General features: G+C 40.6%; 1 protein-coding gene across 3 annotated transcripts in view; it reads left to right on the plus strand.

Moving 5' to 3' along the window:
• The window catches only part of fibcd1a (fibrinogen C domain containing 1a), a 108648-nt gene that overhangs the window by 78729 nt on the left and 7507 nt on the right, over nt 1-22412 (plus strand). For all 3 annotated transcript variants that reach the window (XM_036979470.2, XM_090237064.1, XM_090237065.1), the window contains one exon: nt 17378-17557. In XM_036979470.2, coding sequence (XP_036835365.1) covers nt 17378-17557 — 180 coding nt within the window. The remainder of the gene's footprint in view (nt 1-17377; nt 17558-22412) is intronic.

The raw sequence follows: 22412 nt of genomic DNA on the forward strand, positions 1-22412 counted from the left end.
TTGCAGAATAGCTCTTCTCATACCACACTATGCAGCCCACTTTTTTTTACTAATGGGCCCATTATAAACCACTGAACTCTGATGGGAAATGTGATAACAAGACTTTCTGCTGTTGATCATTACTTACATAATTCCTTTCTCTCAGGACTAACTGCTATTGTGGTAGTGATTTTTCTTTGTTTAAGCTAGCTGTTGTACTGTAGCTAGGTTTTTTAAATTGCCTAGATGATTTGTTGTCATCTTAAATATGCACATTTCAAATATGTGTCAAATATGAAAACACATATAGTATAAATAGACTCTATTTCACAGCTAAGCGTTCTGCCATTCATGTAGGTCTAAGCCCTTAGATCGGAATATCTCCTAAGTGAACATATGGAATTGTTTTAAGGTAGTCATACAATTTATCATTTAACCATTTGATTTGGAATTTTAGGAGCCCTGTAGGTCTAAAAAATAATTTATAACAAAATGATTTGATAAAATATTGAATTTGTTCTTTAGTGCTACAGCCCATAGAAACACATTGAATAACAATTGTGGCAAAACAGTCAAAAATAAATCATAAGGACTAAGGTTTTGAAGTGTCTGTCCTATGTCTAAGAGATACTGTATATATATAAAGAATGACCCATGTTTGGTCACATTATTCGTGACACTTTTTACCAGACAGACGCTGGGAGACGAGAAGCAAGCACAGAGAGTGAATATTTAATAAATAACGGACATGAAACAAAACAAGGACAGTGTCTGGACAAGGGGAACAAAACGACATTAATGCAGACACGGGGAAGAAACTGAGGAAGTGACAGATATAGGGGAGGCAGTCAATAAGATAATAGAGTCCAGGTGAGTCCCATGAAGCACAGATGTCCGCAATGATGGTGACAGTTGCACCATTTTTACAGCCCGGTATTGGGTTACCTTCAGATGACTGTGTGATTTGTAGTACAAAACAACCGACACTTGTGTTTGTGAGTCTCCCCTTTCGATATTGGTGACATAGTAGTTTGTAGCTCAAATGTTTCGGTCTGAATAGTTGGTTTTGTGAGAAGACCTCTTCACAATTAGGACGTCTGCGCCAGCAAGTTCAGTTGAGAGCCGTAAAGCTTGTGGATGTTTTAGAGCGAAACAATTTTCTTGTCTGCATCTTCTCATGTGTAGAAAAAGACCGCTTTCACAAACTTTATATTGGCGGAAAGAGGGGATTGAGCTGCAGCCACTACAAGAAATGGCAAGTACTAGCAGAAACACACAGGGAGCTATTCAATATTCAAAATTACATCAACATGTGACGCACTGGTGCATCAATCGACTGTGGGGTTAATGGAGGAATTAGCTTTGGGACATTATTTGATGCATGATCTATAGTTCTTTGCACAGAGAGTGTTTTTTAATGAAAGCCTCTCCAACATTATCCAGGAAGAATCAGGAATTCCCCAGGGCAGCTGTCTAGGCCCCTTACTTTTTTTCAATCTTCATGAGTAAAGCCAGTGTGTCTATGTATGCGGATGACTCAACACTATACACATCAGCTACTACAGTGACTGAAATGACTTCAACACTTAACAAAGAGCTGCAGTTTGTTTCAAAATGGTTGGCAAGGAATAAGGTACTCCTAAATATTTCAAAAACTAAAAGCATTGTATTTGGGACCAGTCATTCACTGAACCCCAAACCTCAACTAAATCTTGTAATGAATAATGTGGAAATTGAGCAAGTTGAGGTGACTAAACTGCTTGGAGTAACCCTGGATTGTAAACTGTCAGATTGATACAACAGTAGCTAAGATGGGGAGAATTCTGTCCATAATAAAGCGCGTCTCTGCCTTCTTAACAGTATTATCAACATGGCAGGTCCTACAGGCCTTAGTTTTGTCACACCTGGACTACTGTTCAGTCTTGTGATCAAAGAGGGACTCAGGAAAATTGCAATTGACTCAGAATAGGGCAGCACGGCTGGTCCTTAAATGTACATGGGGAGCTAACATTAAAAATATGCATGTCAATCTCTCCTGGCTCAAAGTGGAGGAGAGATTGACTTCATCACTACTTGTATTTTTGATAGGTATTGACATGTTGAATGCACCGAGCTGTCTTTTGAACTACTGGCAAAAAACAGCTCAGATATCCCACAAGACATGCCACCAAAGGTCTCTTCACATTCCCCAAGTCAAGAACAGACTATGGGAGGCACGCCCCCCATAGTCTGTTCTTGACTTGGGGGCTGTGAAGGGGACTGTGAAGAGTTCTCTGGTGGCATGAAGTCAACCTCTCCTCTCTCATGATTACATGGAACTCTATTCCACATCAAGTAACTCATGCAAGCAGTAAAATTAGATTTTAAAAACAGATAAAAATACACCTTATGGAACAGCGGAGACTGTGATGACACACAAACACAGGCACAGACACATGCATACACACACACAATAACTGAACGCACTCACTTAATGTGTTGTGAAATCTGTTGTGAAGGTATCGTAACATTTTTAAAATTGTATAACTGCCTTCATTTTGCTGAACCCCAGGAGCAGCTGCTGTCTTGGCAGGAACTAATGGGGATCCATAATAAATAAAAACACAAATAGATGAGAAACACATCTACAGTATATTGACAATACTATCAACATATTCATTGAACATTGTATTGTAAAATTAAATTGCAGTTGAAGATTTACCAAACTAGTGGAAATATTTGTTATGTTAGTGTGTATACTGTAGCCTTGTCCCGCTCCAGGCCTCACAGTGGTCATTATGGAGTGCTATTGCTCAGCGAGCTGCAGGCATTATCTCTCTCACAGCTCCACTCTTCCTACTCTCTCTGGGTTTAAACACATTGACCCCTCAAAACACACACACACACACTGCACTGACTCTATGCACGCACACTGGACTCTACCCACACACTCACACATACTTACACTAGATACGCCCACACACACATAACTATAACATGCGCACACATGTATACTGACTACACACACACACTCACACCAGTGGAGGCTGCTGAGGGGAGAACGGCTCATAATAATGGCCGGAACGAAGCTAATGGAATGGAATGAAACACCTGGAAACCATGTGTTTCATGTATTTGATAACATTCCACTGATTCCGCTCCAGTCATTACCACGAGCCTGTTCTCCCCAATTAAGGAGCCACCAACCTCCTGTGACTCACACACACACACACTTTCACACTCATCACATATGCTGCTACTGCTCATTATCTATCCTGTTGCCTAGTCACTTTACCCCTACCTATATGTACATAGCTACCTCAATTACTTTGTACCCCTGCACATCGACTCGGTACTGGCATTTCCTGTATATAGCCATGTTATTTTTACTCTGTATTGTAATTGTTTATTCACTGTGTATTTATTCCTTTTGTCACTATTTTATTTTATTGTATTATTATTTTTTATCTTTAACTCTGCATTGTTGAAAAAGGACCCGTAAGTAAACATTTCACTGTTAGTCTGCACCTAATCTTTACGAAGAATATGACAAACATTTTGACATTTTGATTTGATTTGATTTGACACAACAGCCCTTCCGTTACAGTCTTTCCATTCAGTTGATTAATTGATTAGTAGTTGATTGATTATTAGTTGATTAATTGAAATAATTGAAATACTGCTGACAAACTAATGGTCACAGTATGTCTGTTTTATTCTGTGTGTGAGTGCCTCGGAGTGTTATGCAGTATGTGTGTAGTTGGATTACTATTGTTTACTTAAAGTGATGAGATGGGCTGGATCAATCACGTTTGATGTCCTGTGTTTTTATAGCGTTGTTTGTGCAGACATGGCAAATGCCTAAACCGGCGCTCCCTTTGGATCTGACAGATGAGCTGTATCCATTGGTCAGGAACCAGATTCAGCCAGGTATTCACTGGTGAAGTTTTTCTCTTGATGTGTCCGTTGTAAATTGATATTTAGTCCCTTCAAAGTACATACAGCTCTTGCAAGTAAATGATAAGGCGTTCACAGCCGCTGCAAAGTTATCCTCAATATATTGAATAATGTAAGCTACAGTTCTGTTTTTAGTCTGATATGTGTATGCCCTATATTGCAGACCCTCCCTGAGTCCCTAATCTTATATAGTCATAAAGTAAATCGCTATAAACAACTCTGGATGGCGGAGAAGGAGAAAGATAAAGAGAATGTAAAACATTGTATTCCATCTCACAATAGCATATAAGCTATGAGCAGGGGTCACCAACAGTGAATATATTGTTGTAATTGTTAAATTATCTTGACCATAATGTACAGTGGGGCAAAAAAGTATTTAGTCAGCCACCAATTGTGCAAGTTCTCCCACTTAAAAAGATGAGAGGTCTGTAATTTTCATCATAGGTACACTTCAACTATGACAGACAAAATCAGAAGAAAAGAAATCCAGAAAATCACATTGTAGGACTTTTTATGAATTTATGTGCAAATTATGGTGGAAAATAAGTATTTTGTTAATAACAAAAGTTTATCTCAATACTTTGTTATATACCCTTTGTTGGCAATGACAAGAGGTCAAACGTTTTCTGTAAGTCTTCACAAGGTTTTCACACACTGTTGCTGGTATTTTGGCCCATTCCTCCATGCAGATCTCCTCTAGAGCAGTGATGTTTTGGGGCTGTTGCTGGGCAACACGGACTTTCAACTCCCTCCAAATATTTTCTATGGGGTTGAGATCTGGAGACTGGCTAGGCCACTCCAGGACCTTGAAATGCTTCTTACGAAGCCACTCCGGTTTGGGATCATCGTCATGCTGAAAGACCCAGCCACGTTTCATTTTCAATGCCCTTGCTGATGGAAGGAGGTTTTCACTCAAAATCTCACGATACATGGCCCCATTCATTCTTTCCTTTACACGGAGCAGTCGTCCTGGTCCCTTTGCAGAAAAACAGCCCCAAAGCATGATGTTTCCACCCCCATGCTTCATAGTAGATATGGTGTTCTTTGGATGCAACTCAGCATTCTTTGTCCTCCAAACACAACGAGTTGAGTTTTTACCAAAAAGTTATATTTTGGTTTCATCTGACCATATTACATTCTCCCAATCTTCTTCTGGATCATCCAAATGCTCTCTAGCAAACTTCAGATGGGCCTGGACATGTACTGGCTTAAGCAGGGGGACACGTCTGGCACTGCAGGATTTGAGTCCCTGGCAGCGTAGTGTGTTACTGATGGTAGACTTTGTTACTTTGGTCCCAGCTCTCTGCAGGTCATTCACTAGGTCCCCCTGTGTGGTTCTGGGATTTTTGCTCACTGTTCTTGTGATCATTTTGACCCCACGGGGTGAGATCTTGCGTGGAGCCCCAGATCGAGGGAGATTATCAGTGGTCTTGTATGTCTTCCATTTCCTAATAATTGCTCCCACAGTTGATTTCTTCAAACCAAGCTGCTTACCTATTGCAGATTCAGTCTTCCCAGCCTGGTGCAGGTCTACAATTTTGTTTCTGGTGTCCTTTGACAGCTCTTTGGTCTTGGCCATAGTGGAGTTTGGAGTGTGACTGTTTGAGGTTGTAGACAGGTGTCTTTTATACTGATAACAAGTTCAAACAGGTGCCATTAATACAGGTAACAAGTGGAGGACAGAGGAGCCTCTTAAAGAAGAAGATACAGGTCTGTGAGAGCCAGAAGTCTTGCTTGTTTGTAGGTGACCAAATACTAATTTTCCACCATAATTTGCAAATAAATTCATAAAAAATCCTACAATGTGATTTTCTGGATTCTTTTTCTCATTTTGTCTGTCATAGTTGAAGTGTACCTATGATGAAAATTACAGGCCTCTTTCATCTTTTTAAGTGGGAGAACTTGCACAATTGTTGGCTGACTAAATACTTTTTTGCCCCACTGTATGTACCTACAAATACCTAGGTGTCTGGTTAGACTGTAAACTCTCCTTCCAGACCCACATTAAGCATCTCCAATCCAAAATTAAATCTAGAATCAGCTTCCTATTTCGCAACAAAGTCTCCTTCAATCATGCTGCCAAACGTACCCTCGTAAAACAGACTATCCTACCGATCCTTGACTTCGGCAGGGCAGCGATCCTTGACTTCTACTCAGCAAATTGGATGTAGTCTATCACAGTACCATCCGTTTCGTCACCAAAGCCCCATATACAACCCACCACTATGACCTGTATGCTCTCGTTGGCTGGCCCTCACTACATATTCATCGCCAAACCCACTGGCTCCAGGTCATCTATAAGTCTTTGCTAGGCAAAGCCCCGCCTTATCTCAGCTCACTGGTCACCATAGCAACATCCACCCGTAGCACGCGCTCCAGCAGATATATTTCACTGGTCATCCCCAAAGCCAACACTTCCTTTGGCAGCCGTTCCTTCCAGTTCTCTGCTGCCAATGACTGGAACGAATTGCAAAAATCACTGAAGCTTTAACTTTAAGCATCAGCTGTCAGAGCAGCTTACTGTACCTGTACACATCCAATCTGTAAATAGCACACCCAATTACCTCATTTCCATATTGCTATTTATCCTCTTGCTCTTTTGTACCCCAGTATCACTACTTGCACATCATCATCTGCACATCTATCACTCCAGTGTTAATGCTAAATTGTAATTATTTCACCTCTATGGCCTATTTATTGCCTTACTCATCTACATTTGCACACACTGTACATTGCTTTTTCTATTGTGTTATTGACTGTATGTTTGTTTATGTGTAACTCTGTGTTGTTGTTTTTGTCGCACTGCTTTGCTTTATCTTGGCCAGGTCGCAGTTGGAAATGAGAACTTGTTCTCAACTGGCCGACCTGGTTAAATAAAGATGGAATAGATCAAATAAAATAAAATTAATTGTATTGAGCTCCATGTCAAAAGATAGTGTAAATGGTCTGAGACATTCTCATAATGGTATATCTGTCAGCAAAATACTAGTGTGATTCCTGATCACACAACTAGTTTTGATCTTCGTCTCTAGATTATTCTAATTATAGGTCTCTCTAAATCCCTCTCCTGTAGCACTCCTTCATCTCTGACTACTTGTCAAATAACACCATAGAGTGAAGGCCTGTGAATTGATGAATGGTCTCTAATACGGTTCCAATCAGCCTTTTTCCCCACAATGTACAAGTTCCCACTCCCAGTGTCTCCTACGTTGGATGGAATAAGTCCACGAATTGTACTGAATTTTATAGAGATGAGCCACCATGACATCAGCTATTCCCTGTTGTGTCGTTTGCCAACATAATCACAGAGTCGTGTGGACCATTCTCCCGCCATGTTAAATAAAACATTATTTGGCTCAGCATTGTTAAACTCTATGGGATATGTGGGACGCATCCCACCTGGCCAAAAGCCGGGGAAAATGCAGAGCGCCAAATTCAAATAAATTACTATAAAAATCATACTTTCATTAAATCACACATGCAAGATAGCAAATTAAAGCTACACTTGTTGTGAATCCAGCCAACATGTCAGATTTCAAAAAGGCTTTTCGGCGAAAGCAAACGATGCTATTATCTGAGGATAGCACCTCCGTAAACAAAAGAGAGAAACCATGTTTCAACACTGCAGGTGTGACACAAAACGCAAAAATAATAATATAATTCATGCCTTACCTTTGACAAGCTTTTTTTGTTGGCACGCCAATATGTCCCATAAACATCACAAATGGTCCTTTTGTTCGATTAATTCCGTCGATATATATCCAAAATTTATTTTGGCGCGTTTGATCCAGAAAAACACCGGTTCCATCTTGCACAACGTGACTACAAAATATCTCAAAAGTTACTTGTAGACTTTGCCAAAACATTTCAAACTACTTTTGTAATACAGCTTTAGGTATTTTTTAACGTAAATAATCGCTAAAATTGAAGACGGGATGATCTGTGTTTAATACAGGAAGAAAACAAACTGTAGCTAACTTTCTGGTCACACACCTTTATCTAACAGTACACTTCAAGTGACCCTCGTTCAAGATGGCCATACTTCTTCATTACACAAAGGAATAACCTCAACCAATTTCTAAAGACTGTTGACATCCAGTGGAAGCGATATGAATTGTAAGAAGGTCCCTTAGAAATCTGGATACCCAATGAAAAACCATTGAAAAGAGAGTGATCTCCCCCCAAAAAATCTGAATGGTTTGTCCTCGGGGTTTCGCCCGCTAAATAAGTTCTGTTATACTCACAGACATGATTCAAACAGTTTTAGAAACTTCAGAGTGTTTTCTATCCAAATCTAATACAATAATATGCATATCTTATCTTCTGGGGATGAGTAGCAGGCAGTTTAATTTGGGCATGCATTTTCATCCCGACGTGAAAATACTGCCCCCTGTCACCAAGAAGTTAATAATGTGTTTCGTTAATCGCTTTTGTGGTTGTCTTAGACTAACTACTTATCTAACTCTGCGAGAAACTCTCTGCTTGTTCCACTGTCCAGAAATGGACTGAAATAAATTAGAAACACCAGTGTTATTTTGGCCAACCCATTTTGCATAAAATGGATATGCTATCATACCATTAAGCCTTTTTATCAATCCAATCCATGCCTCTGCAATTTGCAGCCAACTTGTGTTCAACTGAGGTGAATTCCAAGTCGGGGAAATGAGATGAACAGAGCTACAAGCAGATACCCTAACTATTTTCCCTTGACTAATCTTGGTCACTTACCATATGATGTTTCCTCTGTATCTCAACTTGAATATTCATTGTTTGGATTGTTTTGAATTAAATGCATTTTGTACTTTCAAAGGTAGATTTTTTTTTACTCCGTCTGTGTGAGCTTGTTGATGCGGTTGAGAACTCGCCAACAGTAATTTTTCCTTTTAGTTTCATCTGAGAGGTGTAATGGCTAATGATGAGAGAGAGATGATGCCTGACTAGCCGAGGATGTCACGCCCTGATCTGTTTCACATGTCCTTGTGCTTGTCTTCACCCCCCTCCAGGTGTTGCCCATCTTCCCCATTTTTCCCTGGGTACTTATACCTGTGTTTTCTGTCTGTCTGTGCGAGTTTGTTTTGTTCCTCAAACCCACCAGCGGGTTTCCCCTTGCTCCTGCCTTGTCTATTTTCTAGTTTTCCCGGGTTTGTCCTTTCTGCCTGCCCTAACCCTGTGCCTGCATGCCATCCAGTACCTTTGCCTGCCCGTGTTCAAATGAATACACTTTTGTTACTTCGACATTGTCTGCACCTGGGTCTTACCTTCAAATGTGTTAGAGGAGGCAAAATCAAGTCAATGCCCTGGAAGATAAGATGTTGATGCTCCTGAGGGTGAATTTAGCTTGATTGTATTCCTGAATTTCTCTTGACGCGACAGTATCATATAGCCAGTACAGAAGTTCAGGGGAGTCATTTGTCATTCACGCGTAGGCATAGATATGTGGGTAAACCATGCGTGGGATCATTTCCATGCAAAGTGTGAGATTTATCAATACGAGCGCAGTGGTGTAAAGTACTTAAGTAAATATACTTTAAAGTACTAAAGTATTTTTGGGGGATATCTGTACTTTACTATTTATATTTTTGACTACTTTTACTTCACTACATTCCTTAAGAAATGTGTACTTTTTACTCCATACATTTTCCTTGACACCCAAAAGTACTCGTTACATTTTGAATGCTTAGCAGGACAGGAAAATAGTCAAATTCACGCACTTATCAACCGAACATCCCTTGTCATCCCTACTGCCTCTGATCTGGTGGACTCACTTTTACACACATGCTTCTTTTGTAAATGATGTCTGAATGTTGGAGTGTGTCCGTGGCCTTCCGTAAATAAATAAAAAAAACAAGAAAATGGTGCCATCCGGGCCTCCCGGGTGGCACAGTGGTCTAAGGCACTGCATCGCAGTGCTAGCTGTGCCACCAGAGACCCTGGGTTCGAGCCCAGGCTCTGTCGCACCCGGCCGCGACCTGGAGGTCCATGGGGCGACGCACAATTTTACTTTTGATACTTAAGTATATTTTAAACCAATTACTTTTAGACTTTTACTCAAGTATAATTTACTGGGTGACTTTAACTTTTACTTGAATCATTTTCTATTAAGGTATCTTTACTTTTACTCAAGTATGACAGTTGGGTACTTTTTCCACCACTGTATGAGTGTTTGCTTGAGAGTGTGTGTAAATTTACACACGGTCATGACCATGCGTATACACAGTGCCAAGTGGTGGAATAAGGGAACTGCTTGTCAACGTAGAATGGGGAAAATACAAAACATGAAGAACATTTGCTCTTCCATGACATAGACTGACCAAGTGAATCCAGGTGAAAGCTATGATCCCTTATTGATGTCACTTGTTACACCGAACAAAAATGTAAACGCAAAATTCAACAATTTCAACGATTTTACTGAGTTACAGTTCATATGAAGAAATCAGTCAATTTAAATAAATTCATTAGGCCCTGAGAATACAGATACAACAAAATACTGTTGGTCACAGATACCTTTAAAAAAAATGGGCCTCACAATGGGCCTCAGGGCCTCATCACGATATTTCTGTGTATTCAAATAGCCGTCAGTAAAATGCAATTGTGTTCATTGTCTATAGTTTATGCCTGCCCATACCATAACCCCACCACCAGCCTTCTGTTATTTATATAAAGTGTATTATTGGGATGCAAACTCAAAATGTAATACATTTCAACTGTATATCTGACATGGTAAAGGTGTCTTATTTTTTAAAGACCATAACCATGTTTGTGAGGTGTATACTTTTGTTTCAAAGTAGATTTGTTTAAGAATACCAAGAGACACTCTGTGTGACCCTGATTTAGTACACTGCAGTAGAAGTTTGTGTCAAGAACTGCAAAGCTGCTGGGATTTTCATGATTTTCATGCTAACCAAAGGACATCCAGCCAACTTGACCCAACTGTGGGAAGCACTGGAGTCAACATGGGCCAGCATCCCTGTGGAACGCTTTTGACACCTCATAAAGTCCATGTCATTCTGGGGGCAAAAGGGGAGAGGGGTGCAACTCAATATTAGGAAGCTGTTCCTAATGTTTGGTATATTCAGTGTATATGTTGAAAATGTCTGAAATTGTGAGAGTAATAATTCAATAATGATTGTGAATGCATGCAACATGCCGATTGGCATCTCACAGCCCTCGATGAGCCAATGTTTTGGATGCAAACATCAGCAAAACAAACTGTGTGTGTATGACACTTGAAGGAGTTTGATAAATCACACTTTTTCTATGCTTCTGAACATTCCGTTCGTAAGTATTATTTTTGAATGGTTTCTACTCAATATTGATAAATAAGGCCCCAGGATTTCATCGCTATAATAGACGTTCTGATTGTACAGAAGAGCCTATAGCTGTGTGTTAGAGCGAACAGATTTGAGCATCCAATCGTGTTAATCTAGAGACATGTAAATATACTGATGGAGAATTTATCATCTTTGAATTAATTATACTGTCTCTTAGGCTGTGTCCACACTTGACACTTACATGCGACTTCTGCTATCAGAATACGAAGATCGCATTGAAAAGACAGGTCTAGACACATAAAAGTCGCATTGTGAGGAGGTGGTCAGGGACTCATTGTGTGTAGATTTATCCTCAGTCTGGACGTAATCAGGCTACCAAAAGCGCATACAGTGGGAGACGTGGTCAGTACTCCGCCCACAAAACTCAACAATGTTTTGTTTGGCTAGGATTATGCTAACCCGTTTGCAGTCCGTTTCGCTTTGCATGCCAGCTAGCTGGCTGTTAGCTACAGTAGTTAGCTACTGCCATCAAGTTGTGGTTGTGTTGTTGTCATATTTAGCCTATTCCACCATTTGTAGAATGCGCACTTGCATTTGAATATAGCGCAGTGAAAATTAATCTGGACACATTTAAATGTAAGTATAGACGCATGATGTGTTCAGAATTCAAAATCGGAACTCCATGATCAGAATACAAAAACTTGCATTAACTGTCAAGTCTAGACACAGCCTTATAGTCTCTCCCCATCGTAATTGTACAAGCTTCATTAGCTCAGCTTTCGCAAAGAACGGCATTTTATTTTTAATTGAATAATTGCTATTTCATAAGCCTGTAGGTTAAACAATGACAGAGGTTAGCTGGATATTGGGCGGTCTCCCCCGGGAGTGTTCCCCTCAGAATTGCTGAATCCAGGAGGACGCTTCTCATGGAGAAGAATGTCAAAGACAAAACAAAAGCTGCATCAAGCCTAATTAAATCTTCACCCTTATTTGCATAGAACTGCGCTAAAGGCGGAGAACGGCTTTGCCAAATCAACTCTGCACAGAGACCTGAGCCTCCTCAATGCAGACGTGCTGGAAATGAGTGAAATCAATACCGATGCAGTGGTGTGCCTGTCTACGGTGCCGAAGCCACAGGCAAAACGAGATATTTAAAGTAGGGGGACGTAGGGAGGGCCCCAGGTGTCATGGTGGGATGATTAATTTAGAGCAGAACTAAGAGGCTCCATGTCACCCTTTCTGACAGGTGTTCAAAGAACCCCTAACCTAGACCTGCAACTCTCAGGGTCGGCGCAGACGGCTGTGTGATGTACTCTATGAAGTCAGCCTCCTCTACCTCTCACCTCTCTCTATGCCTTTATCTGACAGGGGAGGGAGAACACCCGCGCTAGATGTGTTACCAAGAACAAGCACTACTGAAAAGTAAAATCCTGCTGTTGCACAGATGGAAGAGTGTATTCTTAATAATTGGTGGCCAGGAATGTTGCTTCCTAAGGGAAAGGTAGTGTAGTCATGATCATAACCAGGTGGCGAGATTCATGTTTCCTCCTGGCACAATAAAAAAAAGAGCTGGTTAATAAATGCATCAAATGTGGCCAATCTCCTATACATACAATAATTACTCACCTTAAATAGTTACGCAAATATAATTTTTTATTAGACCAATTTTACAGTTTCTTCATAGTTACATGTAAGCCACACAATTTAAACTTACTTTGAAATGTATACAACTACCTCATCAACTTTACTTGGCGTATTTGTCACTAAAGTGATAATTCCCATCAGCATCTTACGGGTGCAAAGAATAATCTTTTACAGTTGAAGTCGGAAGTTTGCATACACTTAGGTTGGAGTCATTAAAACTTGTTTTTCAACCACTCCACAAATTTCTTGTTAACAAACTATAGTTTTGGCAAGTTGGTTAGGACATCTACTTTGTGCATGACACAAGTCATTTTTTCCAACAATTGTTTACAGACAGATTATGTCACTTATAATTCACTGTATCACAATTCCAGTGGGTCAGAAGTTTACATACACTAAGTTAACTGTGCCTTTAAACAGCTTTTTAAAAATCCAGAAAATGATGTCTTGGCTTTAGAAGCTTCTGATAGGCTACTTGACATCATTTGAGTCGATTGGAGGTGTACCTGTGGATGTATTTCAAGGCCTACCTTCAAACTCAGTGCCTCTGCTTGACATCATGGAAAAATCAAAAGAAATCATCCAAGCCCTCAGCAAAAAAAATTGTAGACCTCCACAAGTCTGGTTCATCCTTGGGAGCAATTTCCAAACGCCTGAAGATTCCACGTTCATCTGTACAAACAATAGTACGCAAGTATTAACACCATGGGACCACGCAGCCGTCATACCACTCAGGAAGGAGACGCTTTCTGTCTCCTAGAGATGAACGTACTTTGGTGCGAAAAGTGCAAATCAATCCAAGAACAACAGCAAAGGACCTTGTGAAGATGCTGGAGGAAACAGGTACAAAAAGTATCTATATCCACAGTAAAATGAATCCTATATCGACATAACCTGAAAGGCCGCTCAGCAAGGAAGAAGCCACTGCTCCAAAACCGCCGTAAAAAAGCCAGACTACGGTTTGCAACTGCACATGGGGACAAACATCATACTTTTTGGAGAAATGTCCTCTGGTCTGATGAAACAAAAATAGGCCATAATGTTTGGCCATAATGACCATCGTTATGTTTGGAGGAAAAAGGGGGAGTCGCAAGCCGAAGAACACCATCCCAACCGTGAAGCACGGGGGTGGCAGCATCATGTTGTGGGAGTGATTTGCTGCAGGATAGACTTGTGCACTTCAGAAAATAGATGGCATCATGAGGGAGGAAATTCTGTGGATATTTTGAAGCAACAAGACAGCAGTCAGGAAGTTAAAGCTTGGTCGCAAATGGGTCTTCCAAATGGACAATGACCCCAAGCATACTTCCAAAGTTGTGGCAAAATGGCTTAAGGACAACAAAGTCAAGGTACTAGAGTGGCCATCACAAAGCCCTGACCTCAATCCTATAGAAAATTTGTGGGCAGAACTGAAAAAGCTTGTGCGAGCAAGAGGCCTACAAACCTGACTCAGTTACACCAGCTCTGTCAGGAGGAATGGGTCAAAATTCACCCAACTTATTATGGGAAGCTTGTGGAAGACATCCCGAAAAGTTTGACCCAAGTCAAACAATTTAAAGGCAATGCTACCAAATACTAATTGAGTGTTTGTAAACTTCTGACCCCACTGGGAATGTGATGAAATAAATAAAAGCTGAAATAAGTCATTCTCTCTACTATTATTCTGACATTTCACATTCTTAAAATAAATGGATGATCCTAACTGACCTAAAACAGGGAATTGTTACTAGGATTAAATGTCAGGAATTGTGAAACTGAGTTTAAATGTATTTGGCTATGGTGTATGTAAACTTCCGACTTCAACTGTATGTGTCAAAGTCATTAACAAAAACGATTTAAGGCATTACCAATTACTGATTAAAGATGCAGTCCGGGTTCTTAAGCGCAACAAATTCGTAACATATTGTGCGAATCGGATTCGTAACATAAAGTGTAATAATATAACCCAGGACATAACATAATACGAAATGGACGACATAGTACACAATTCGATAATGTAGTACACCAAAAAGAGGGATCCGTTTTGGCACTGCACCACCACTTTCAAAACTATTGGCTGGAATTATACAAAGGTTCTGGAGTATTACTTCAACACCTGAGTGTTAAGATTTAATTTGAGATAATGAATATGCTGTTAAACGTCTCCACTGCAATGAGCGCTATTTTATTGGATGAGAGATTCTCAAGGGGTCTAATTAAAACCTAAGCACAATTATGGAAATTCACAGGAAAGTGCAGTTTAAATATAAGTAGTGTGCTTAATTTCCCAAAAAATTCCAAAGCTTTGATGCTGGAAAATGTTAAATGATTTGGCTTGAGATATGTAAACTGTCAGTCTAAAAGCCAAAAGGAGCTGGGGTAAAAAGATACATAATGTGAGCACAGGGATGTAGGGTTAAGACCACACTGAAAAACTCACATTTTCAGGCATGAGAATTGATAGATTGACCATTTTGCGTTGATAAGGACAGACCTACCGGTATGTGCCAGACGGCTCAACTGGGATGAATGAGTGAAGGTCAGACAAAAAGAGGTTCAAATTGGAAAACAGCATGGAGAGTTGTTCATCTCATCAATAATTCAAAAGAGAACATGCAAACTGGCAAGTAAATTCATTTTTTTATTTGTGCTTTTTCAGTGTACATATCTATCTGTTTCGACATACTGGAAGTCTCTATGGCCTGAGGCTCTGCGTGTACCAATTAATGTCTCAAACTTTTCCCCAAATGATGAAATAACTATCAGATCTATCTGATTGGTACACGTTGCTCTAGTCTAGATGGTCGTGAACTGTTATGGAGACGCATGCAGACAGTGCCACGTCACTTAGTGCATTTGTGCATCATGCACATCGTCTAAGATGTCCTTGAGCTCCACAGTTTCACAAGTCCACAACACCCTCTTATGTTAGCCCTTCGCTCATTCAATAAGTATTCCAACCTTGTGTGTGTCTGATGAAATAAACAGTCAATACAGAACAAGTTGAAGGGCACACAAAACACATTGTAGCTTCCCGATATTAAGACAACGTATTCCAGAATATGAAGCTGTTTGCCTTCAGTGTTATTCTCCTGCCCTCTGTTTCCTGTGATCTGCAGGTTGGGGAGAATGTCAGACAATCTCTGTAGACCGCTCCTTGCAGAGGGATTATCAGGCAGTAGCAGCGATCAATGCCCGAAAAGGCATGCTTATCAAAGGGGGTTTGTGTCGACAACACTGACAACCACACAAGTTTACCCTGAGACACTGAAGGCTGTGGTGGTTTATTTACCTTAGTTACTGAGTTATCTGTGGGTGTCTTTAATCTCAAATTCTGTAGTCCTTATTTCTTCAGGGGCAAAACTAGTACATATGATTTCATATTATGGATGATGCCACGATGCCATCTTATAGCTTGTTTTGCGAACATACCTAAGTGCACGCAGAGTTCCATCTGATCTGTGATCATAATAGTATCTCATAATTAACAATTGTTGAATTTCTTATATGATCCTAACACACCCTTACAAAAAGGAATGGTGCCCCATGTGAGGGAAACCCCTTTATATTCTATCGATACAGGTGCACGAGTGGGCACACCGTTGCAGCTGTGGGTGCCATTGTGGAGACTGATGATAACCTTCCAGTGTAAATAGCCCATCTATTGGCTGTGGAATGAACCCATTAAACAACACTGTTTATGCCTGATGATGAACTCTAGCGATATGCTCTGCTGCTGGGAGAAGCCTATCCAATGGATCCAGCTGTTTGAACAATGTGTCTGCACTGGGCAGAGGACGGATTAGGGGGAGAGAGATTAGGCTACTTGGTGTGGCTTTCCACTGTAATATTAAGGTCATTCTCGAGTGCTGAACCTTTTGGAGTTAAACTTAATCTAAAATCGATTTAGACGCTCCTCCAGCAGCCATGTAGTGAATTGGTCAATCAGCGTGCTAGCGATGCGTTCCAAGATTTCTATATGAGAACATTAACTCTTTCTGGTATTTGAGACCACCGCACCATAGCACAGCACATACAATGTGCATACAGAGCATTATGGGTAATAATGTGATAAATGTTAATTGTGACTTTCTCCTCAATTCTCCTCAAAGGCCCACTGCAGTGGAGACCCAATTAAATGACGTGGAACCAACATGGAATAGACGTTGAATTGACGTCTGTGCCCAGTGAGGGTTCACTTGTAGGAACCATACGAGGTGTTCCACAACTGTCGACAACAGCTGTAGAGACGCAGCATGATTGGCTTAGCACCGGCAAAATCTCCTGGCCTATTGTTTTTCTGTCCTGGTGGTATAGCACATAGACCAGTCTACGGCCTACAAAGAGAATTCATATGAGGGAGAGCACAGTAGTTCCTTGCCAAGCACCCATATACTTGCAGAGAGAGAGAGGTGCACCCCACTGGGTCTGAAACACCTGAAAAGTTAGTTACTGTGCCTTGGATACTGTTATCGTTCAGTGATAGAAAGTGATCCACTGTGCCATTCCTATTTCTCCATCTTGAATCACAGCTGTTCATGACGGGCCTCTCCTCTGTTTCGTCTCAGGTTTGAAGAGGATGCATGCCTTGACCATCCAAGCCAACTACGAGCTGCGAATTGACCTGGAGGACTTTGAGAACAGCACAGCTTTCGCCCAGTACGGAGCCTTTGGAGTGGGACTGTTCTCTGTTGACCCGGATGAGGATGGCTACCCGCTGACTATTGCTGACTACTCAGGCACTGCAGGTAATGCAATACCCTACTGTACTGTAGCCATTTATTATGGCTCATACCTGTCGGTTTAGTAGACTTTATAAATCCCCTATAAACCCTATAAATTCCAGTTTGTTTAAACTTCTTTAAAACTTGTAATTTATATTGGTTATACTGATCTTTCTATTGGTCCTACTGATCTTCCTATTGATCCTACTGATCTTCCTATTGGTCCTACTCATCTTCATATTGGTCCTACTGATTTTCCTATTGAACCTACTGATCTTCATATTGGTCCTATTGATCTTCATATAGGTCCTACTGATCTTCATATTGGTCCTATTGATCTTCCTATTGGTCCTACTGATATTTCTATTGGTTCTACTGATCTTCCTATTGGTCCAACTGATATTCCTATTGGTCCTACTGATCTTCATATTGATCCTACTGATCTTCATATTGATCTTCATATTTGTCCTACTGATCTTCATATTGGTCCTACTGATCTTCATATTGAACCTACTGATCTTCATATTGATCTTCATATTGGTCCTACTGATCTTCATATTGGTCCTACTGATCTACATATTGATCCTACTGATCTTCATATTGATCCTACTGATCTTCCTATTGATCTTCATATTGGTCCTACTGATCTTCATATTGGTCCTACTGATCTTCATATTGATCCTACTGATCTTCATATTGCTCCTACTGATCTTCCTATTGATCTTCATATTGGTCCTACTGAGCTTCACATTGGTCCTACTGATCTTCCTATTGGTCCTACTGATCTTCCTATTGGTCCTACTGATCTTCCTATTGGTCCCACTTATCTTCATATTGGTCCTACTGATCTTCCTATTGATCTTCATATTGGTCCTACTGATCAAATCAAATGTATTTATATAGCCCTTCGTACATCAGCTGATATCTCAAAGTGCTGTACAGAAACTCAGCCTAAAACCCCAAACAGCAAGCAATGCAGGTGTAGAAGCACGGTGGCTAGAAAAAACTCACTAGACAGGCCAAACCTAGGAAGAAACCTAGTGAGGAACCAGGCTATGTGGGCTGGCCATTCCTCTTCTGGCTGTGCCTGGTGGAGATTATAACAGAACATGGCCAAGATGTTCAAATGTTCATAAATGACCAGCATGGTCAAATAATAATAATCACAGGCAGAGCAGTTGAAACTGGAGGAGCAGCACGGCCAGGTGGACTGGGGACAGCAAGGAGTCATCATGTCAGGTAGTCCTGAGGCATGGTCCTAGGGCTCAGGTCCTCCGAGAGAGAGAAAGAAAGAAAGCGAGAAAGAGAGAATTAGAGAGAGCATACTTAAATTCACACAGGACACCAGATAGGATAGGAGAAGTACTCCAGATATAACAAACTGACCCTAGCCCCCTCGACACATAAACTACTGCAGCATAAATACTGGAGGCTGAGACAGGAGGGGTACTGATCTTCCTATTGGTCCTACTGATCTTCCTATTGGTCCTACTGATCTTCATATTGGTCCTATTGATCTTTCTATTGGTCAATTCACCCCTCTCTGGGAAGATAAACAGTACAGTTTTGAAACATCCAGATATCTGGAAAATCTGATTCAGACATCTTACAACCAATACGAGAGATCTTTTCAGCTGTAGATCATGAGTAGCAGCATCCAGGCAGTGTGTGTGTGTAATTCTCCTCGATTCAGCTCTATCGCAGGGGGCTCTTTTGGATGTTAATTGGATCCCTCTACTCAGTTAGTCCCAGGTTCCCCTCCTCAGCCCCTCACTCATGGTTGGGCCCAGCCAGACAGACTGTTGACCTTCTGGAGCTGCAGGAAAGGGCAGGAATAATGAAGTTGCAAGATGCCTCTGTGGCCACGGCTAATAAAGCAGGTCGTTATTACGGCCCGACATAAACAAACATTCGGATTATCATAAATCAGGAGGAGAATACTGCTTCCACTCGTGTTTAATTAGTGAGGTAGTCTTTAAAGGGCTGCTGCTTGGGATTCAGGGAACATTGATTCCCAATCTTATCAATTAAAACAGTTTTTTCATCAGATTCATTGATTCTCTAGTATTAGAAAAATAACACGTTTATTTAATTAAGGTTGATACTGCAGCAGCACTGTGTTGGCTTTAGCACAGTCCTGAGTTCTATTTCAATACCTGCATTTAAATGATTTGTTCTTCATATTTAGTTTCAATTGACGAACATTTAGGAGTAGCAGGTTGAGATTTAACTGCTGAAACTAATGACAAAGTATCTGTTCAAAAATTGGCTCGGACTAAGACAGCGCTTGTACATTATTTCACTGTTTGCACTCTATCCATTTACCCACAAAACTGTCTCTGCTCTTCTATTCTTTGATACTTCATCTTCAACCCCTGCATAGATTATTTAACTATTATCAATAACAACAAACATAATGGTTCTGTCCTACAAAGATGGACATAGGGCTGTAGCGATTCATGACATTTTGTTAGACGATTATTATTGCCGGTCTCACAATAACCGTTAATTAATATAAACACGTTTAGTATCTCCAGGCCTCCACACATACAAGCTGCATTACAGCCACTGATTTGCAACATCTAAGCACACCTTTGCAACATCTACATTTTAAAAAGTATAATAAATCAATTGAATATACACCATCCATTATTTATTTTAGGCAGGTCTAAAGAAACATTATATGTTGAAAATGTATACCAAAATAACAGAATATGAGTTATCCTACTGTATGTTATCTGGCTATGCGCCATGCCATAGGCTTGTTCGTTTAGCTGACAAGATATGCTTATACAGTTCATTCGGAAAGTATTCAGATAGCTTGACTTTTTCCAAATGTTGTTACGTTACAGCCTTACTCTAAAATGGATTCACTTGTTTTTTTCCCCTCATCAATCTACACAGAATACCCCATAATGAAAAAAACAAAAACAGGTTTTTATAGGCCCCAATCTGAGTTCCTGAGCTCTGGAGCAGGTTTTCATTAAGGATCTCTCTGTACTTTGCTCCATTCATCTTTCCCTTGATCCTGACTAGACTCCCATTCCCTGCCACTGAAAACATCCGCACAGCATGATGCTGCCACCACCATGCTTCACCGTAGGGATGGTGCCAGTTTTCCTCCAGATGTGATGCTTGGCAATCAGGCCAAAGATTTGAATCTTGGTTTCATCAGACCAGAGAATCTTGTTTCTCATGGTCTGAGAGTATTTTAGGTGCTTTTTGGCAAACTCCAAGCATGCTGTCATTTGCCTTAAGGAGGAGTGACTTCTGTCTGGCAACTGTACCATAAAGGCCTGGTGGAATGCTGCAGGAAGGTTACCCCATCTCCACAGAGGAACTGGAGCTCTGTCAGAGTGACCATCGGGTTCTTCATCACCTCCCTGACCAAGGCCCTTCTGCCCCGATTGTTCAGTTTGGCCTTGCGGCCAGCTCAAGGAAGAATATAGGTGGTTCCAAACTTCTTCCATTTAAGAATGATGGAGGCCATTGTGTTCTTGGGGACCTTCAATGCTGCAGACATTTTTTGGCACCCTTCCCCAGGTCTGTGCCTCGACACAATCCTGTCTCGGAGCGCTACAAACAATTCCTTCGACCTCATGGCTTTGGTTTTTGCTCTGACATGCACTGTCAGCTGTGGGACCTTATATAGACAGGTGTGTGCCTTTCCAAATCATGTCCAATGAATTGAATTTACCACAGGTGGACTCCAATCAAGTTGTAGAAACATCTCAAGGATGATTAATGGAAACAGGATGCACCTGAGCTCGATTTCGAGTCTCATAGCAAAAGGTCAGAATACTTATGTAAATAAAGTATGTCTGTTTTTTATTGTTAATACATTTGCAAAATTGTCAAAAAAACTGTTTTCACTTTGTTATTATGGGGAGTTGTGTGTAGAGTGATTACATTTTTTTAAATCAATTTTAAAATAATGTTGTAATGTAACAACATGTGGAAAAAAGGAAGGGGTCTGAATACTTTCTGAATGCACTGTAAGTCCCATGCCATTATTTTATATTATATGATTTTATAGAAAGAACAATATAATTGAACTTAAAATATAAAGGATATTTTTCCCATTTCGGAGCGAGTGTGCATATGAAATGGCTGTGTTGAGTGTAAAAGTGATTCAGAGTTATTTGGCAACTCTAGTTGTGAATGATACAAACCTTAGAATGTCTTAGAAATCAAAACATATACCATATGGACTACATGATGCGACTATAGGCTTTTTATGATTTGAGAAAGAAGCAGAAAAAGCTTGTACTCTGTTCCTTGCCTCAGGCTGCACAGCTGTTCTCTCATCAAGTGATCATATTGTCACCCATCATACTATTCTCAATGTAATCTTGTCTTAACTAATATGTAATAATTAGTTTAGAATGGCCCATTATCAAATGGGCAAGGACAGGGGCAGGGAAAAAAGGGAATGGAGGCCACACGCTTTCCAGCCAGTCTGTTTTTCAAAGATGCCTGGTAGGCTGCTTCGGTTTTATAGCTGAGCTGTGCTTAATATGAACAGCTGAGAAGTAAATATTAAAACACTTATTTCACTCCACACATCAAACACTGTTTGAGGAGTGTGCTCTCACTGCGCGACAGTGTAACGGCCTTCTTCTGTGGACGAAGGATCGGACCAAAGCGCAGCGTGGTTAGTGTTCAACATGTTTAATAAAGACAATAAACGAGAGCACTACAAAATACAAAACAACAACATGTGAAAAACCAAAACAGTCCTATCTGGTGCATAGACACAAAGACAGAAGACAACCACCCACAAAACCCAACACAAAACAGGCCACCTAAATATGGTTCCCAATCAGAGACAATGACTAACACCTGCCTCTGATTGAGAACCATATCAGGCCAGACATAG

The sequence above is a fragment of the Oncorhynchus mykiss genome, chromosome 6, assembly GCF_057628025.1.
Source record: "Oncorhynchus mykiss isolate SJ-2025 chromosome 6, ASM5762802v1, whole genome shotgun sequence".
NCBI classification, from domain to species: Eukaryota; Metazoa; Chordata; class Actinopteri; order Salmoniformes; family Salmonidae; genus Oncorhynchus; species Oncorhynchus mykiss.